This window comes from Triticum urartu, chromosome 6A (genome assembly GCF_056163025.1).
Source record: "Triticum urartu cultivar PI428250 chromosome 6A, HENAU_Tu73, whole genome shotgun sequence".
Classification (NCBI taxonomy): domain Eukaryota; kingdom Viridiplantae; phylum Streptophyta; class Magnoliopsida; order Poales; family Poaceae; genus Triticum; species Triticum urartu.
This window is the reverse complement of record NC_141878.1, coordinates 277,780,086-277,800,753: the sequence shown is the minus strand read 5'-3', so window position 1 is coordinate 277,800,753 and position 20,668 is coordinate 277,780,086. Positions and strand designations below refer to the sequence as shown.

At 44.8% G+C, this 20,668-nt stretch overlaps 1 protein-coding gene across 1 annotated transcript in view; it reads right to left on the bottom strand.

Annotated features, from left to right (window-relative positions):
• Nucleotides 1-16,052: 16,052 nt before the first annotated feature.
• LOC147964999 (uncharacterized) overlaps nucleotides 16,053-20,668 on the bottom strand; it is a 98,665-nt gene continuing 94,049 nt past the window's right edge. Inside the window, exon 5 of the mRNA XM_087530241.1 lies at nucleotides 16,053-16,835. Within this exon, the coding sequence (XP_087386367.1) occupies nucleotides 16,053-16,835 (783 nt within the window). The remainder of the gene's footprint in view (nucleotides 16,836-20,668) is intronic.

Below are 20,668 nucleotides of genomic sequence, written 5' to 3'. Positions count from 1 at the left end.
AGGTGGAAGAGAGAGAAAAAACAAGAAGGGGTGCGATGCTGGGCTGCAGCGTTGCTGCTCCAAAATGGGCCGGCCTGCTTGCTGCGCTGCGCTGCGGGCGGGGAATATAAGTTTGGCTGCGCACTGTTCAGCCTATGAACAGTAAGATCTGACATATGTTAATAGTGGACAGAAGTATATTGCTAGGATATAAAATATCAAATGAATTACTAAAATAGTAGAAACATGCAGTAAAATATTATATATATATATATATATATATATATATATATTTACGACACAGTGCATTTTTGAAAAATTATATTTTATGCAATGCAAGCACATAAAGAGCAACATAATAACCACTATAAAACAATTTTGAGTTTCTATAAAGAAAAAATAATTTAGGTAGACACCAGAATATATTCTTAGCATTTTCCAAATATAATTAATAGGGGAGAAGTCATATTATCTCCACTCCAAATATTTTTGCCTTGAGTTGGAAAACACTTTGAATAAAAAATAATAATAATAATTCAAATATGCATAGAAATCATGATGACAAAGAATGATCCTATTAAAATTCCAAATCTGAAAATTTGGGATGTTACAAACATCATATATAATTATGTTGATCGGGTAGATTTAAATGTGCAGTTGTTTCATCGCTGCGAGGTTTGGTGTTCGACGACCTCGCCGTGCGTTTGACGAGCTCTGTCCCTTCGTTCGTGGGTGAGCAGAAATGACATGTCCTCCTCCCCCATTAATTATTTGCTCTGTTCCGGTGTTCGTGCCGATGAAACTTGATAGCTAGCTATATATATATATATATATTTGTTGTGTGTCCAGTAGCTCTAAAAGTCAAGATGAGTGATCGTGCGTGGATGTATACCGGTCACACTAGTCAGAACAAATGGAGCGCCGAATGGTTCACAAAAACCAAGGGGTTTGTGCAAGCCGCATTTGCAAATGGCCAGAGGAAAACCTGGTGCCCCTGTTTCCAGTGCGGAAATTGAGAAAAGAGGACATAGGCTGAAATAGGAAACACCTACAGAAGGATGGTTTTACGCCCGATTATACGGTGTGGACATATCATGGTGAGTGTGCCCAACGTGACCGAGCTGAGGTGGATTGTCGTCGCACCGACGAGCATGGTACCGGGATGGAAAACATGGTGCAAGACTATGATGATGCTCGGGATCCGGACGAGGAGATGGAGGAAACTGCAAAGGCCTTCAATGAAATGTTGGAGTCTTCAAAACGTCCGCTCCACGAGCACACTGAGCTTTGTCAGTTGAATTCCATCTCACAAGTAATGGCTCTGAAGGCTCAGTTCAACTTGGGCAGAGAATGCTACGATGCAATGATGATAGTATTTGGACGCTTTCTACCCAAAGGCCATGTAATGCCTACAAACCTGTACCAGTCGGACAAAATCCTCCGTGCACTGAAGATGCCCTATGAGAAGATGTGTGAGAAAGGATGTGCCTTATTTAGGCTTGACTATGCGGACTTGAACTATTGTCCCATTTGCAAGTCTTCCAGGTATGTTGTGGTAGGCAACGGTGTGGGTGAGAAGACACAGACCAAAATCCCCGTTAGTGTTCTTCGGTATATGCCAATCGTATCAAGAATTCAACGTCTTTTCATGGTCGAAGAGACGGCCAGACAGATGACATGGCACAAAACAGGCAAAAGAACCGAACTAGATGCAGATGGGAATCTGATGGTGGTACACACATCGGATGGTGTTGCATGGAAAAAGTTTGATGAATTACATGCTGACAAAGTGGCAGATCCGAGGCATCCTCGAGTCGGCATCAGCACGGATGGGTTCAGTGTGTTTGGTATGACGGTAGCCCAATACAGTTGTTGGCCCGTATTTGTCTTTCCACTCAATCTCCCCCCCCCCCCCGGACAGATTATGCAAAGAAAGAACATTTTCCTGATGTTGATAATTCCAGGGCCCAACTATCCGGGGAAAAAATATGAATGTGTACATGCAGCTTCTTAAGGACGAATTGCAAAAAGCCTGGGATAATGGGTTCAAGACATACGACGCCTATAGCAAACGGAACTTCATAATGCATGTCTGGTACATGTACTCGACGCATGACTTGCCAGCGTATGCGCTATTCGTTGGCTGGTGTGTGCATGGAAGGTTCTCGTGCCCCACATGCAAGGGAGCTCTTGATTTTCGTTGGCTTTAGGCTGCTCGCAAGTTTTCTTGCTTCGACATGCATAGACAGTTCCTGAATCCTCGCCATAAGTTCAGGAAAGACAAGAAGAACTTCATCAGAGGTAGAGTTGTCAAAAACTCTGCACCACATGTGTTGACAGGCCAACAGACCTTGGATCAGTTAAATGCTCTCGAGCCAGATCCAGAGCGCCCAGGGTACCTCAAGGGGTATAATTCTAAGCACGCCTGGACTCACAAGACATGCTTATGGGATCTGCCTTACTTCAAAGACCTCCTTTGCCCACAGAACATCGACGTGATGCACACTGAGAAGAATATCGCCGAGGCACTTTTTGGTACATTGTTCGACATAGATGGGAAGTCAAAGGATAATACTAAGGCTAGAGTCGATCTGGAGGCGCTATGTGATAGGCCGTTACAAAACATGAAAGAACCGAAAGGAAAGCAGAACTAGACGAAGCCAAAGGCATGGTTCAATCTTGGAAGGCCAGCTATGAGGGAAATTATCTTGTGGGTGAAAATGCAGTTGATGTTCCCCGATGGGTATGAAGTGAATCTAAAGAGGGAGCGATTTTTGAAAAATTGAAGATATTTGGTCTCAAGAGTCATGATTGGCACATGGATTGAGCGGGTAATGCCGGTGATGTTGCGTGGCTTCATCCCTGAGGATGAATGGCAGAACTCAGCTATTTCTTCTGTGTTCTTTGTGCGAAAGAACTATCGCCTGGCGTGCTAGAAGAAATGGAAGAGTTGGCGCCGGAGTTGATTTGCAAGTTAGAGAAGATCTTTCCACTGGGCTTCCTAAATCTAATGCAGCATTTGATTTTGCATCTCCCGACCGAGGCAAGATTGGGGGGGCGTGCAAAATCATTGGTGCTACCCAACTGAGAGGATGCAGAAGACGCTTCGAAAAAAATGTAAAAATAAACATTGAATTGAAGCATCGATGGCTGAGGCATTCATCACTAAGGAGGCGGCAAACTTCATGACAGCACACAACGAAGCCAAAAATCGTCATTTGAATAATCCGAAGCCTCAGTACAATGCTGATGACCCTAAAAAGGGCGGATCCAACCTCAGCCTATTCAAAGGGAATCTCGCACCAGCCAGTGTTTCAAATCCAGTATCTTTGGATAACGAAGAATGGCAGACCATTTCGTTGTATATCTTCAACAACCTGATAGAAGTGCGACCGTACATCGAGTAAGTTCTCGGTACATTGTTTCGCAACTTCTATTTCCTTTGAACTGCTCTTATTCCTGGATATTTCATACAGTCGATACGTCGCCATATTCTCGTATGGAGCGGTGATCCAAAAGGATTCCGTCGAAGAGTATGAGCTTCTCGCAAAGCAAGGAGGCGGCTATCCCGGTTTCATCTCTTGGTTCAAACAAATGGTAATTTCTATTAGACAATTTCATTTTATTCGCTAATTTGTGCGTAATGCAACAATCCTTTCGTATTAAAATTGTAGGCTAATTCAGAGTCTATGGACACCGAATTGAGACAATTCGCTAATGGTTTTGACTATAAGGTTCGTTCATTTGACAAATACGACACCAACGGGTATCGCTTTCATACCTATGGCAAAGAGCTATCTATGGCCGACCGAAAGTCTACAAATTGTTGTGTATCTGCTATCGGCGAAGGAGGTACTTAGTATTATGGGAGAGTTGAAGCAATTTATGAACTTCTATTCTATGGTGAAAACCCACCGAATGTCGTAGTCTTCAAATGTTATTGGTTTCAGCAGAAGGAGACTAGAAGGACTCATGAACATATAGGGCTAGTGGAAATCAACCAAAGCACCCATTTAGATGTTCCTGATGTCTATATTACGGCTCAACAGGCGACCCAAGTATTCTATCTGCCGGGGCCTGCCAAACTAATCCAAATCTGAAAGGTTGGGATGTCGTTTATGAAGTGCCACCACGTGCTAGACTATCTCCCCCAAAGGAAGAGGATTATGAACCTCACATTAACCCAGACACATATGAAGGAGAATTCTTCCAAGAGACACGTCTTTCCAAAAAGCGTTTCAAGAACTGCTATACTTCACCCCAAAACATTGAAGTAGACAGCGACAGTGAATCCGACACCACCCTAGAGGAGGAACAAGAAGAGCCAGAACAAGAAGATATTACTGCTGCGGATGACCTGTCAATGCTTGACCGATTACGTCAAGGTGGCCTTCCACATGTTGATGCCACTGAACCCTATGAGCCCGTCATTGATTATAGTGATGATGATGATGATTATGCATTTATTGATGATACTAATCGAGATTATTAGTAGTGTCAGGTATTCAATTTTTTTATGTTGTACTTGATGATGATACACTTATGTGATATACATATTATTATTCATGTCGGTGTTTTTTTATGTTGTACAAATTTCATTTACTCTTTGTCATGGCAGGTGTTGAAAGATGGTGGGCGCTGGTCAGGAGCGCTCCGAGGCCCCTTCTTCGCTGGCGCATGGTGTGAGGTCTTCCATTCCACACGCACCTCTCCACCGAGCGTTGCTAGACAGTATGGAGACACCGCCGGGCCCTTCTTCGTCGACCGCGGTGCCCAGCAGGGGACAAGGTAAGAAGAAAAGAGGAGCTGGAGCACGTGGTCGCGGGAGAGGACGTACGGTGACTGCTAGGGCGTCTTCCTCGCCGCCACCCCCAGCTGTTTCACCCGAGCACGTGACTGCTAGGGTGGACTCGTCCGAGGAGGAGGCTACACGGACTCCGGTCCACGAGCCTCCCGTCCACAGGCCTTCGGCCCACGAGCCTCGGGCCAACGGGCCTTTGGCCCACGAGAGTTCGGCCCACGAGACCCTGGAGGAGCACACGTCTAGATGGGGTACCTGGCCGGATCAGCCCGAGGAGCCGAGTGGCCATGCTGATGATGGCGGGGAGCCGACTGATATTGAGGAGGAGGGGGCACCATCTACCAGCGTGGTTGTACACGGCTCCCGTCCGTGCCGGCGACCCGCGAGCAGAAGAGGTAAGTGCATTTAATCTTTTTGTACCTTCTGCATTCACGTTTCTTCAAATAACTAATGCGTGGCCTTGTCATGCTGCAGGGGTTGGGACCACCATCATAGTGTCCGCCGGCCCAACTCCGTCCTTGGAGTTCTTTGTCGGCAAAACTTCCCGGGGTTTGGCACGTTGCCTGGTGAGGGTCGGCTTCCAGAGCTTGGATTGAGTTGGGAGCACTACTTGGCTGCCTTGGCCCCGCCGGGTGAGATTATCAACAGTGTCTTGTGCAAGATGAGGGCAGACGTGGTGATCAGAAAGTTTTGGGTAATTTCTCCTTTACACAATTAAAAATCTTCAACTAGCTAGTTATTAATTGTACTAATCAATATTGTCTCAATTGATTGCAGACATTCTACAGGTGTGAGGAGGGATACGAGGAGGAAGCGGCAAATGTTATTGATAACGTCTACAAGCGCCTACTACAGAACTTACGGCACGAGGCTCGGGTGCAGGCTGTTCGAGACTACTACGCCTCGCGTGGTATCAAGAAGACCAAGCCGGCGTGCCGCGAGAAGTTATTGAGTAAGGAGGAGTACATGAAGGTAATTCTTAAGGCGTTGTACTTACTTCCTTCATTTAGTAATTCATAGCCGTAGCGCTCAAGTTTCTATTTGCTAACTTAGGCTCCTCCGAGATGGTGTGCAGATCGGATGGATTGTTGGGAGGTGTTGGTCAATGAGTGGTGCTCAAAAGAATGGCTAGCCCTCCACAACGAGGCCAAGGACAAACGTCCCCAAATGGAAGGTGTGCCACACCATCAAGGCACCTCCAACTTATATCAGTTCGGGCGGAACTGGGTATGTGGTTTGCTTCATGATTCATGCAATTCATTCATCATGCTAGCTTTAGCCCTTTAATTACTAATTTACTTTGTTTCTCTCTTTCAGGCATGCTACAATAAGGCGGATAAGGTGCCAGAGGTGTACGACCTGTATGCCATGGCCCACACTACCTCTTACAAGAAAGCCAAGGCATTCTGTCCGTCTGACCTCGATGATCCAAAGAACTTCACCACCATCTCCTCCCACGACAAGCTCGTGAAATATAGAGATGAGGAGAAGGCGAGGAAAGGGGAGGACTTTAACCCGAGCGAGGGTCCCATTGATACAGAGCTGCTAATGATATCTGGTGGCGGGAGGTACCATGGCTCCATAGCCATGGGAGATGGACTTATCCGTTGTCCTAGCACTCTCCCAGAGATCAACGCGCGCCAGTCGAGCTCCGCTCCTGAGATAAGGCCTCGTGAACGGCCAGTCCAACTCGCCTTCAAGGTTAGTTATACGTACTCAGCTATCTTTCTCCATTACATTGTGTGCGCTTCCATCAATGATTACAAATGGTCATGTGAGTGGTGTTGCAGGCTGCTATACAGAGTGAGAGAGATAGAACGGAACTTCTGGCGGAGGCGGCGGAGAGGCAGCTGGAGTTGGAGGAGAGGACGACAAAGATGTTGGAGGAGGAGAGGGCACGGAATGACATGCATGCAAGGGCCATGTACGAGCTCCTTGTGGTAAGTTTCTTGTACAGATTAGCCAAAACATTTATGTAGTGTTTCTCTCATTACTAACTAGTATGACTGAGTTGTCAAAACCAAATGTGCAGTCTGTGTGCGAGAAGTCTGGTCAGACCGCTCCGCCGATGCCAGTGATTGCTCCTGGGACCACGGTGAGTTTAATTTGAATGTACATTACTTGCTAGTCTTAACATTTGAGTTTCATCATGCTAACGAGACAATGGAAATGATCTTTGGTGCAGCATAACTCCAGACAAGCATCGCACGATCCTTCTCCACCTACCGGCACGAGCCAGCCTACTCCTACACCTCCATGATCATGGTAAGTTTCTCTAGTGTTTTGCTTAACAAATGCATAAAGACCTAGACTTAGATTTATTTCCTCCAATATGCTTACCATAATGACCTAGAGTTAGCTTCTTTTCCTCAAAATGACTTAATAAGCTTACTGACCTCCAAAACCATCCATTTTACCTAAGTTAGCTCTAAAAAAATTTGTACTTAGCTTACTTATGTCAAAAATTGCATAATTAGCTTAGTTAGCTCATAAACAATCCATTTTACCTAAGTTAGCTCTAAAATGACCCATTTTACCTTAGTTAGCTGATAAATGATCCATTTTATCTAAGTTAGCTCTAAAATGACCCATTTTACCTAGATTACCTCCTAAATGATCCATTTTACCTACGTTAGCTTTAAAATGACCCATTTCACCTAGGTTAGCTCCAAAATGAACCATCTTACCTAGGTTAGCTCCAAAATGACCCATCACACCTAGGTTAGCTCTAAAATGATGCTTTTTACTAAGTTAGCTCACAAACGATCCATTTCAACTACGTTAGCTCACAAACGATTCATTTCACCTAAATTAGCTCTTAAATGATCCATTTCACCTAAGTTAGCTCATAAACGATCCATTTCAACTAAGTTAGCTCATAAATGATCCATTTCACCCAAGTTAGCTCAAAAACGACCCATTTCACCTTAGTTAGCTCATAAACGATCCATTTTATCCAAGTTAGCTCTAAAATGACCCATTTTACCTAGATTAGCTCCTAAATGATCCATTTTACCTACGTTAGCTTTAAAATGACCCATTTCACCTAGGTTAGCTCCAAAATGAACCATCTTACCTAGGTTAGCTCCAAAATGACCCATCACACCTAGGTTAGCTCTAAAATGATGCTTTTTACTAAGTTAGCTCATAAACGATCCATTTCAACTTAGTTACCTCATAAACGATCCATTTCACCTAAGTTAGCTAAAAACGATCCAATTCACCTAAATTAGCTCTTAAATGATCCATTTCACCTAAGTTAGCTCATAAACGATCCATTTCAACTAAGTTAGCTCATAAATGATCCATTTCACCTTAGTTAGCTCATAAATGACCCATTTCAACTTAGTTAGCTCATATATGATCCATTTCACCTAAGTTAGCTCATAAATGGCATATACTTCTTGTTCTAGTCTTCTTGTTCTAGTCTTCTTCTTCTAGTCACCTTTTTCTAACTTTCTTATTTGCCATTTTGCAGATTTCATCCACTTCACGGAAGCTAGCTTGCTATGATGGAGTGCTTGTTTTTTCTTTCATTCTCTTCAAGTATTCTTCTAGCTTGCTATGATGGAACTTGCTATCTTGATGAAACTTTGCATTGTAATATGTATGGATGGAACAATGTGTATGTGCAACTTGATGGAACTTGCTATGTATGAATGGATGGAACTATATATGTATGTACGAAGAAACTTATGTGCTGGATATGTGATATGTTTGCTGTTAAATAGCCCTGTGAAATATTATATATATATATGTCATATATATTTGGTGTCAAAATTGTTGCATTAAAAAAACACAAAAAATGGGGCAAAGCAGGATCTTTGCCGTCAGCTACTGATGGCAAAGCCACCTTTGCCGATAGCCGCGGACGGCAAAGGCAACTTTGCCAACAGCCACGGACGGCAAAGCAGCCACGCGGTGGCCACCTGTGCCTCCTGGAAAGTGACCCATTTGGCCAGTTTGCCTACAGCGGCAGACGGCAAAGGCTTTGCCTACAGCGGCGGACGGCAAAGGCTTTGCCTATAGCGGCGGATGGCAAAGGCCTACCGTGTAGTGACGTCCAGCTGACATCATTCGGCGGACGGCAAAGGCAGGACAAATTTTGCCGTCAGCGGCGGACGGCAAAGGCTGCCGTTAGCCACCTAACGGACTAACAGCGTAATTATTGCCATCTGCTTTCTTTGCCGTCAGCTGCTGATGGCAAAGGCCCCTTTGCCGTCAGCCGCCGAAAGCGGACGGCAAAGTAGCTCTTTGCCGATCCTTACTTTGCCGGAGCCGTTTGTCGTCCGCGGCAGACGGCAAAGACCTTTGCCGGAGCCGTTCCTACCTTTCCCGTCTGCTGTGGCAGATGGCAAAGTAGCTGATTCCTATAGTGTTTGTAGTGAAATAATTTGCCTACATGGAGTGCCAAAGGCGATTGTCTCGGACCGCGACGTCAAGTTCTTGAGTTACTTTTCGAAGACACTATGCGCTAAGCTCGGACTGAAGCTACTCTTCTCCACGACTTACCATCCACAAACCGACGGCCAAACGGAGGTGACCAACCACACACTCTCCCCTCTACTTCACGTGCTAATCAAGAAGAACATCAAGGAGTGGTAGGAGTGTCTACCTATCACCGAGTTCGCCTACAACCGCACAAGACACTCAACTACTGGCAAGTCCCCCTTCGAGGTCGTCTACGGATTCAATCCATTGTCCCCATTGGACATTCTCCCTCTACCACTACAAGAGAGCATCAATATGGGCGCAAGTGCATGTGTGAATAATCTCAAGAAGGTGCATGAAGATACAAGGCACACCATCGAGCGCGAAGTACAACGACTCACGACCAAGCTCAACGTCAACAAGCAACCCATGATATTCAACATTGGCGATCTTGTGTGGCTACACCTTCGCAAGGAACGCTTCCCCAATGAACGCAAGTCCAAACTTCTACCACAAGCTGATGGACCCTTCAAGGTGCTTGCACGCTACAACAACAATGCCTAGAAGATTGACATCCCACGCGACAAGTATGCCGTGAGCGACATCTTCAACGTCAAATATCTCTCCCCATACCATGGTGATGAGGATTTCGATCGGAGGTCGGATCTTTCCTAGGGAAGGGGAGATGACGTGGAGCATCCCAAGGCCACCCCCATGGATCTACCTACATCTCCCACGACACCACTTGGACCAATGACAAGAGCTCGTGCGAGAGCCATCAAGAACGACGTTAACTCTCTCCTTGTTGAACTTCCCTTTGACCCACATGAGACATGGCTACTACCTCAAACGGAGATGCTTTGTGTGCTTAGGTACCATGTAAGCAACCAAGGAGAAGTTATGATGCAAGATGGACATCAAGAGCATGAAGAACATCTTCCAAGGGCAGAAATACCGGTGCAACCACCAACTATCAGTCGACTGGTACAACCGCCCCACTACCGGCCAACTACCGGTCAACCTTCTGTAATCAAGCGGTGCAAGGCTGGTACAGCCCCGGTTTATACCGGTAACAGCCAAAATACCGGCACTACCGCCCCAAGGACTGGTACAATTGCTGAGCACCTTCAGAAACCCCTCCAGGAACCGGTACCTGAGCTCCCAGCAGAACAACCGCCCCATGACCGGTACTACCGGCCTGCCTGTGCGCAGTGGAAGGGGCAACGACCCGTGTAACCACTAACTTACCCATTGGACTATAAGTACTCGTCCCCTAGCTCCGAATTAGGGTTATCATTGGTTTAGCTCATATTAGAGATAGAGCATTGCTCATCCACATCGGATCTACTCCATGAGAGAGACCGCGGCCCCTCTTCGGAGACGATCCCATTGGATCCAAGACCTCCTTGCGGAGAAGAACTTCAAGACCTCCTCGTGGAGAAGACCGGCTACCTTTGTATCATCCTTAGTTGCCCGTGGATCGTGTGATTTCTTATGTACTCGAGGATCTAGCACATGTGTGACTATTTTCTTGTTGGTTTAGTGTTTCTGTTGTGTTTCCCCCGTGTTTCCCTCGTTTCCCTCATCGTGTTCTTCGTGTTCATCACGGGATCCGCTCCTTTCGTGAAAGATCGGCCACATAGGGTTCTACCCTACATCACCGAAGGTTTCATTCCGTTTGGATTCCGTTTGGTATTCCTTTCTGCGAAACACTGAAATAGGCAAAAAAATAGCAATTTGCATTAGGCCTTTGGCTAGCAGGTTAGTCCCAAAAATAATATGAAAAGGTATATTAAAGCCCATTAAACGTCCAAAACAGATAATATAATAGCATGGAACAATCAAAAGTTATAGATACGTTGGAGACGTATCAAATGTCAAGGATCTCTCGCCCTACCATGGTGACGAAGAATTCGATCTGAGGTCGGATCGTTCTCAAGGGAGGGGAGATGATGCGGAGCATCCCAAGATCATCCCAATGGACCTACCTATGTCTCCCACGACACCACTTGGACCAATGACAAGGGCACGAGCAAAGGCTATCAAAGATAAGGTGAATTTGCTCCTCTCCTAACCACCACTTTCTATACATGAGACATGGCTACTACCTTAAGCGGAAACACTATGCATGATCAGGTACTTGGAGGAGAGCCACAGAGCAGCTACATCTACCAGACAAGGCGACGAGGACACCAAGTGCCAAGGTCATGAAGAAGGAAGGCCAACGAAGCTACAGCCACCGGACGACCGGTCGGGACCGGACGTATGGAGCCTGAAGCCACAGCACCCGAGCCAGAATTAGCGGAAGTCTGAAGTGACCGGTCGTCCGACGTCGCCTTCACAGAACAGAAATAGCGGAAGACCGGTGACCATTGGACGTCCGGCCGTCCCTGAGCCACCGGACGACCGCTACATACCGGATGTCCGATACCTCACTACACACAGGATTCGGGCCTGAGGCCCATGTACCCCCTTACTTAGTCCTAGACTATAAATAGACCTCCTACTCCTCCTAGCTAGGGTTAGCGTTGTGATAGCTAATATTAGAGATAGAGCCTCGCTCATCCACATCGGATCTGCTCCACGAGAGAGACCGCGACCCCTCTACGGAGAAGATCCCCTTGGATTCAAGACCCCCTTTTGGGTGGCCCCATCAAGACCTCCTTTAGAGAAGAACCGGTTACCGTGTATCGTCCCTTGTTGATCGTGGATCATGTATCTCCCTTTGTGTTCATGGATCTAGCGCATGTGTGATCATACTTGTTGTTTTGAGTGTTTCTCTTGTGTTCCCCTTTGTGATTTCCCCTTGTGTTTCCCCTCGTGTTCTTCATGTTCATCACGGGATCCTCTCCTTTCGTGAAAGATCGGCCATCTAGGGTTCCACCCTACATCACACGGGGTCACCTGGGAAGTGCAGAGATGAACTTCATGCACTCCTTGTTCTTCCTTGTGGCCTTGGGGTCCTTCTCCTTGACCTCTAGAAAGCTCCCTAGCTTCTTGGTGGCGGTCGCCCTTGTACCTAATGATGCACAACGTTCCATGGTGAGGTAGCAACCAAGTCCAATAGATATTCATGTAAATCTCGAAGAGGAGCGGGTTCACCTTAAGTCCGGTAGGTCCACTTGGGGCTTGAGGTGCTATGAAGGTGTACATGGAGATGACTGTGGGCCACATCATCCCCTCTGGTACTTCTTTGGCCCAGCGGGTGTCTTCTGGTCTAGAAAAAATCTCCAAAAAGTTTCGCTGCATTCGAACTCTGTTTGTTATTCATTTTCTTTGATGTAAAAAATTAGCAAAAAACTGCAACTGGCACTGGGCACTATGTCAATAGGTTAGTCCCAAAAAATTATATAAAGTTGCTATAAAATGATTGTAAAACATACAAGAATAATAATAATATAACACATGGAACAATCAAAAATTATAGATACGTTGGAGACATATCAGCATCCCCAAGGTTAATTCCTGCTCGTCCTTGAGTAGGTAAATGATAAAAACAGAATTTTTGATGTGGAATGCTGCCTATCATGTTCATCACATTCTTTTCTTTTGTAGCATGGGCATCTGGACTTTTATATGATTCAAAGCAATAGTCTAGTTTTGACATGAAGATTTCTATACTCAAGCATATCGACAAGCAACCATGTCTTTCAAAATATCAACACTAAAGCAAGTTATCCCTAGCCCATCATGCTCAACCATTGACCCATTCATGAAACATACTCGCATATTAGCTACATCCAATGCTCCAGTACGATCATAGTGCCCCTTAGTTGGTACTTGTAAGAGAAGATGGAGACTCAAATAAAAATAAAAATTGCATAAAGTAAATTGAAAGGCCCTTCGCAGAGGGAAGTGGGGATTTGTAGAGGTGCCATAGCTCAAAGCTTAAATTGAGAGATAAAAGATTTTGGGAGGCATACTTTTCCCGTCAACGAAAAGGACCGAGTAATTCCAAACACTTTCCATGCTAGATATATCATGGGCGATTCCCAAACAAAAAATAAAATTTATTCCTTTTTCCACCATTCTTTCACAATCCATGGCTAGCCGTATCCATGGGTACCCTCCATACTAACACTTTCCAAGGAATTTATTATTTGACAACATAAAGTAAATTCAATTTTCATTTCGGGACTAGGCATCCCTAATACCTTTGTCGTACTCTCATGCAATGACAAGGCAATAGACACTCATCTTGAGAATAACACATCTAGCATGGAAAATATTGGCCACCCCCTGTCGCTTCATGAGCGGTACGAGCACACAAAGGGGGAAATTTATTTTGAAAATTAGATATGGCACATACAAATTTTCTTAGAACGGCACGGAAATACCGCATATAGGTAGGTATGGTGGACTCATATGGCAAAACTGGGTTTAAGGATTTTGGATGCACAAGTAGTATTTCTACTTAGTACAAGTGGAGGCTAGCAAAAAGATTGAGAAGCAACCAACCAAGAAACGAAAAGTCACATAAGCGAGCATTAAGCATAACTAACACCAAATAATGCACCATAACTAGGATGTAATTTCATTGCATAACTATTGAATTTTGTGCTTTCATAGGGAATCACAAACCTTAACACCAATATTCTTACAAAAGCATCATTACTCATCAACATGACTCACATATCACTATCATCATATCTCAAAACTATTACAAAGAATCAAGTTTATTTTGTCCAATGATCTGCATGAAAGCACCTTGGGACTAGTTTCATATGTTTTTATTATATCCCTCTTGAATATCTATCACCTTGGGACTAGTTTCATATGTTGCAATTTCTTTTTGACAAGCTCAAACAAATTTAAGTCAAGAACATGAGCATAAAAATTTTCATCTCTCAAAATAATATAAGTGAAGCATGATAGAATTGACAAACTACTCCAAAAAGATATAAGTGAAGATCAAAAGAGTAGTTAAGTAAATGGGTAGCTATTTGAAGACTCTCTCTTATTTAAAAGTTTCAGATCTAAGTATTTTATTAAAACAACAAGAAAAACAACATAAAATGACATTCCAAGAATAGCACAACTTATCTGAAGAAGAAAAAACTTAGGCTCAACCTATACTAACCGATAGTTGTTGAAGAAGAAAGGTGGGACGCCTACCAGGGTATCCCCAAGCTTAGATGCTTGAGACTTCTTGAAATATTATCATGGTTTCCTTGGACATCCCCAAGCTTGAGCTTTTGTGTCTCCTTAATTCCTTTTATATCACGGTTTCCCTAAATCTTAAAAACTTCATCCACACAAAACTCAATAAGAACTCGTGAGGTAAGTTAGTATAAATCAATCCAAAACTTTATCATTCTCTACTGTAGCAAATCACTAAAATTATTATTCAACATTTCATACTAAATTGATGTAGGGTAGAACCCTAGGTGCTCGATCTTTCACGAAATGGAGGGGATCCTACGAAGAACACAAAGAAGACGAGGGGAAATACGAGGGAGAAACACTCAAATCAACAAGATTCGGTCAAACATATGCTAGATCCTCGAAAAACAAAGAGATACATGATCCAAATCCAACATAGGAAGATACAAGCACTTCCGGTAGCCAGAATTCACACCTAGAGTATTTGGCATATAGTTGGTGCTCTCGAAGCTTTTCCAGTACAAGACGAAGATGTTCAACATGTTCTTCTTTATTCTTGGAATACATAAGGATATCATCTAGATACACCATGATGAATTTGTTGAGGTATTCCATGAATATATAGTTCATCAAACGAGAGAAGGTTGCTGGAGCATTGGTTAAGCCAAAAGACATGACAGTGTAATCGTATGAACCATAACGAGTAATGAATGCGGTCTTTGGGATATCCTCTTCACGAACCCGGATCTGGTGGTAACCCAACCTCAAGTCGAGCTTAGAGAAGACCGAGGAGCCAACAAGTTGATCATACAGATCACTGATCCGAGGAAGCAGATACTTGTTATGAATTGTTGCTTGGTTGATAGGTCGGTAGTCTTGGACCAAACGTTTCATACCATCCTTCTTCTTGACAAAGAGATAAGGTGCTCCCCAAGCAGAGGAACTTCAAGAAATGAAACCTTTGCAAAGGGAATTGTGGATTTCCTCCTTAAGTTCAAGGAGTTCATGCGGCAGCATGTTGTAGGGTCGCTTGGCAATAGGAGTGGTGCCTGGTTTCAAGTCGATGACAAACTCGACAGCTCTAACCGGGGGTACTCCTGCAAGTTCTTTTGGAAAGACATCTTGGAAGTTGCAAATGACTGGAACGTTTTTAATTCCCTCTAGAGTTGATGCGTTCAACACATTCAAGGAATAAATCTGGGCTTCGACATTTTGAACAAGACGAGCATAGTAGTTTACTATCTCATTCGAAGGATGTAGGAGATGGACAATTTTAGTGGCACAAATGATAGAAGAAGTATGTGCCTTCAACCAATCCATTCCCAGAATGAGGTCTATATTGGAAGACTTCAAAATAATGGGAGAGACATGTAATTCCAACCCTTCAATTTCAATGGGGACGTTATGGCTAACCATGGAGGTTTGACATTGGCTCGTAGGGGTGTGTACCACTAGTGAAGTGTTCATGTTCTCACATTTAATGTTGTGCATGTACGCAAAAGCTTGTGACATGAATGAATGTGATGCTCTTGTATCAAATAAAACAGATGCTGGTACTGAATTAACAAGAAGACTACCCATCACAGTAGCAGGCTGGCCTTGAGCTTTATTTAGATCAATGTGGTTAGCGTGACCACGACCACATAAATGTCCGGCATTGTTGTTGTTGTTGCGGGGCTGGTTGTTACCACGTCCATTGCGAATGGCTAGTTGAAGGAAGTGCAAGTTGGTTCTGATTCTAATAGAATTCTCTGGCACGGTGACCTGGACGGCCACACTTGATGCACAACCCGTCATTGGGATGAGGAGTAGGAGCTCGAGGTGGTGCAGCTCGAAGAGGCTGCCTCGATGGTGGAGGAGGCAGGCGAGGTGCAGCATAGGACGGCCTTGGTGCAGGGGCAGCTGGTTGATACATGTTGTAGGGGACCCATTTCCTACGCTTATGTGATGATGAGCCCGAAGATGAGCCAAAGTCGGGGTTGCACTTGAAGGCTTCCTTGTGTTCCTGCAGACCAGTCTCGACCTGAATGTCCTTGTTCACCAAGGTTGCGAAGTCTTGAACAAGGAGCGCGAGCTTGATATCAGGGGGAAGTCCTTCACGGAAATTTTCCTGTCTGCGAGCATCCGTAGCGATATCTTGTTCAACATAATGGGACAAGTAAAGGAACTCCCGCTGATAAGCATCTACGGTCTTGTTGCCCTGTGTGAGGTCGCAGTACTCTCGCTTCTTCCTGTCCATAATTCCCTGCAGAATGTAGCGGGCACGAAGAGCAGCTTGGAACTCCAGCCAGGTAATGACTGTTCCAATAGGTTGTGAAAGCCTGTGACTGTCCCACCATTGAGCAACGGGACCCTTGAGGAAATAGGATGTGAAAGTGACATAGTTGGTAGGGTCAACATTTGCAGACTCCAACTCATAAGTGATGCCACGGAGCCAATCACCAGCATCAAGGGGCAGAGTTGAACTATGATAGATAATAGGGTTGAGATGCATAAATTCTTGCAAAGTTACTAGGGCTGGCTGCTAAATCATATTGAGTCACGGAAACTGAGCCACACTACAAAAAACCACTTCCATGATGATACGTATTTGTCATGGTAGGTCACGTTTTTGTCATGCATGTACAGCCATGACGATTTTATGATAGAATCAAGATAGTCATACATGTGCTGTCGTAGAAGTGGTCCACGACAATACCAAAATTATCATCACAGAAGTGTCCACTTCCATGACGATATATGGCGCGTCACGGAAGTGCTTTCATCAAGGGTTATCAACACGTGGCATCGACCGTAATGGGTTGCCATTAAGCTATCAGGTTCCAGTTTGGATCTGATAACCCGTTAACAGTCGGGACCAATGGGGACTTTCCATGTGTAAAATTCTCATTGGCTATAGCAACCACGTGTTAGCTCCGCGACGGGACAGATGTCAACCGCCCAATGGACAAGAGTCGCCTAAGATACATCAACACGTGGCAAGGCCCAACAACGACCCATTTAGGTTAAAAAGGCCGGCCTAGTCAAAATTAGATGGCTTGCCCATTAACGGCCTGCTTGCAGACAACCCATTCATAGTTAAGGTCTGTATGAATAGTGCCAAATCGGCCCGTGAACGGCCCGTTCTAGATTTGTCATCATTGCGGCCCATGGTCACTGCTGTTCCCATCACTACTGCAGGTTGCTACTAACGGGACACTAGAATTAGAGACCCTTCGACGAAACTATGTGCGATGCCATAATCGCAAACGGTGGTGTAAAAACCCGTCAAAAAAGGTGCAAAACGTTTGCGATGGAGGATGCATCAAACACGGTTCAGACTTTAGTTGCGTGTGCGATGCAGGGCATACGGTTCAGCTCAATTAACTGTTTGTGATGAGGATGAACAAAAGAAACGGGCAGCCAGATGAAGGTGTGTGCGATGTAAAATCATACGGTTCACTCAGATGAACTGTTTGTGATTAGGTAACACAAAAGAAACGGTCAGCCAGATCAAAGGTGTGTGCGATATACGGCATGCGGTTCACTCGGATGAACTGTTTGTGTTGAGACATGAGAGCAGAAACGGTTCAAATGAACAAGATCTGTGTGATACGAGGCAAATAGGTTTGTAATCGGAAACGTGTGCGGAGACCGATAACAACACAGACGATTACTGCTAACAAGTCGTGTGTGTTGTGAGCAAACGAATGCCGGTATACAATTGTGAGTGATTAATGAAAACATCACCGACGGGTTCCATTGTTTAGTCTGTGTGCGATGTGATTTTCTTTGTCCGCATAACATCTACGCTCTGTCTATAGAGCATCAACATATATACTTAAAAAGACAGCATTGCATAACCAAATTAAGCACACAATTACACAAGTGACTACACACATAACATTTCCACACACCAAAGTAAGCAATTACATGCATACTAAAGTAGGAGAAACAAGGATCAAATAATCTACTTATTGTTGCGACGATGCTTGCCATTGCTGTGCTTCCGGCTGGATACCTAGATCCTCATGTACATGTCGTAGCTCGTGTACACCTCCTTGGCCGCGTACACGATGCGAGCTTTGTTGAGTTTCTCCATCCAGGCCGAGTGCCAGGCACGCTTGTCCTTGTTGCACAAATCCTACATGTCTTTGTAGTAGGGGTCGATTATTGCCTCGGTGAGGTGAACCAGTGAGTCCTTCTCATGCTCCTTGCTGCCCCAGATCTTGTATTGGCCCTGGATGTCGACAAGATTCTGGCAGGCGATGCCCGAATTCTCGAGCGCCTTTACATCGTTGGTGATGTCCACCATAGCGAACATGTAGTGGGGGTTGTTGACAAACCTAGCGAAACGCTTGCAAGGCCTTATGGCCAGGCAACAGTGGTAGACGAGGACGTGGTGGCACACGCACATCTGGGCGGCAGCGACCTTGGGACGAGACCCGACACGAGCGTGGGTGTACTCGAGGTCGAACCCGACCACCTTGTACTTCTCCGCGGCAAGCAACAGCTCCATGATGTGGATGGAGTGCTCCACCCAGACCGGGTCGTTGGTGTACACCACCGAGAGGTCCATGAACCTTCTGTGGGTGTCCACCACGGCACGCATGGTGAATTGCTGCTCGTCCTTGATAGCTGCTCGGAGCGCTGTTGGAGCCGCCCAGGATACCCTCTAAGAATTTCTTGTGGTGGGTGTGCTTCTTGCAATGGTGGGGCACGATCGAAAGGTTGAAGAGACACAAGGGTTAAATGGGCGCTGTAATAAATGGGCGCCGACTGGCCTATAATCGTCACGTCTTGTCATGGCGTTCATAGCGGAGGATTCCAGCGCACACTTTACAACACCGCACCGCACGCGTGGGCTCGAAGATGCGCCAAATGTATCATCGATGAGCCTGTTCCCGTGCTACCGCGCAAGCTTCCCGCCCGTCTAGTTTGGCCACGCGTCGGCTAGAAGAGGGACAAATCATGGGCGTTTTTTTGGCAAAAAGCTTTGTAAAAACGAAGTGTGTGGAATGACTTCGATCATAAGTTTACCCGTGGGTGATGAGGTCAAAGTTACACAGAAGGGTGATGATGGACACTCGAGTGTGATAATTAATTCTGCGCTCTACAGTGCACATGGCGGAAGAAACCAACTGTGTGCAATAATGCTGAAGATTGCAGTCGAGTTGGCTATACAGATCATGTGCTGTGAGATCGACAAGGTAAACTCATTCGAGAATGGTTAATAAAATCTAAGACCATTGCATATTAAGGTCAAAATAGTGTTAGCAATATACGAGTCTCATACAATGCCATTTCAACGATTGTACCACAAAAGCTTGAAATGTTACAAGGTTCAAATTCTAGAGTTATATGGCTAAAATTCGAAGATTACAAGGTTCAAACTGATATTAGAAATGAAATTTAGCTAATCAGCTCCAAACACTCGCGCTGTTTTGCTGAACATGGCCATTAGAGAGGTTCAAGCTAATATCACCGCTTCTAAGTCTGGTTTCGAAACCTCACAATTTTTGCAAAGGGGCAGTCACTGAGAAGTCATGTATGGGGTGGACACGATGACTTCGAATTACTCTGTCATCTGAAGTTCCAAAATGAAATTCAGCATTTTTGGAGCCTACTCCATTCTGCCGCAGGTGCCGGTGCTTATCAATAAACCATTCATTTTTGCGAAATAAATGTAGGGCAAACCTCATTTCCTTCAGCACCCTTGCTCTAAGAAGAAAGAACCTGGCGAATATAATCTCCGGTAAGGTCCCTCGGTAGGAGTTCAAAGTAATTTCTGAGAGATGTTGATCTAGGCATTCGACATGATTGTTATATTGTATCACATTATCCACCGCTGGGCCTAATCTTATCTGCAAAAGAAGAAAATGTGTTAGTGCCTACATGCAGTTTTGAACATTACTACATGCCTATTTGGTTTGCAGGATTTGTCAAATGCACTAACATGCCATCTTCGATCTGACATGATTAACATGGGCATTTGATTACATTCTAGAAAAATGTAGCCTTCTTCACAAGAGGTTGGAGTGGATGAAAAGTTCCCTAAGAAAACTTGAACTCCCTTATGGTTAACATTTAATAGGAAAGGAACATCACCTCGATATATAGCTTCTCCAGGCACAGAAAGCATCTCAGGAAACTGACAACTTACTCTAGTTGGGGCCGATAGATTCTAGTGCCAAGACCTTCACTGTGCGCAGGTTCGGGGTTAAGCTTGTTGGAATCATTTTCTGAATTAAAGACGAACAAACATCTTCAAAATTAGAAATAATGTTAATTTGTAGAAGGAAAGGTAGAAGGCGGCTGTTGTACCTGAACGGGTGTGGATCCAATAACAATTCGGAGTATTTGTGAGACGAGTAG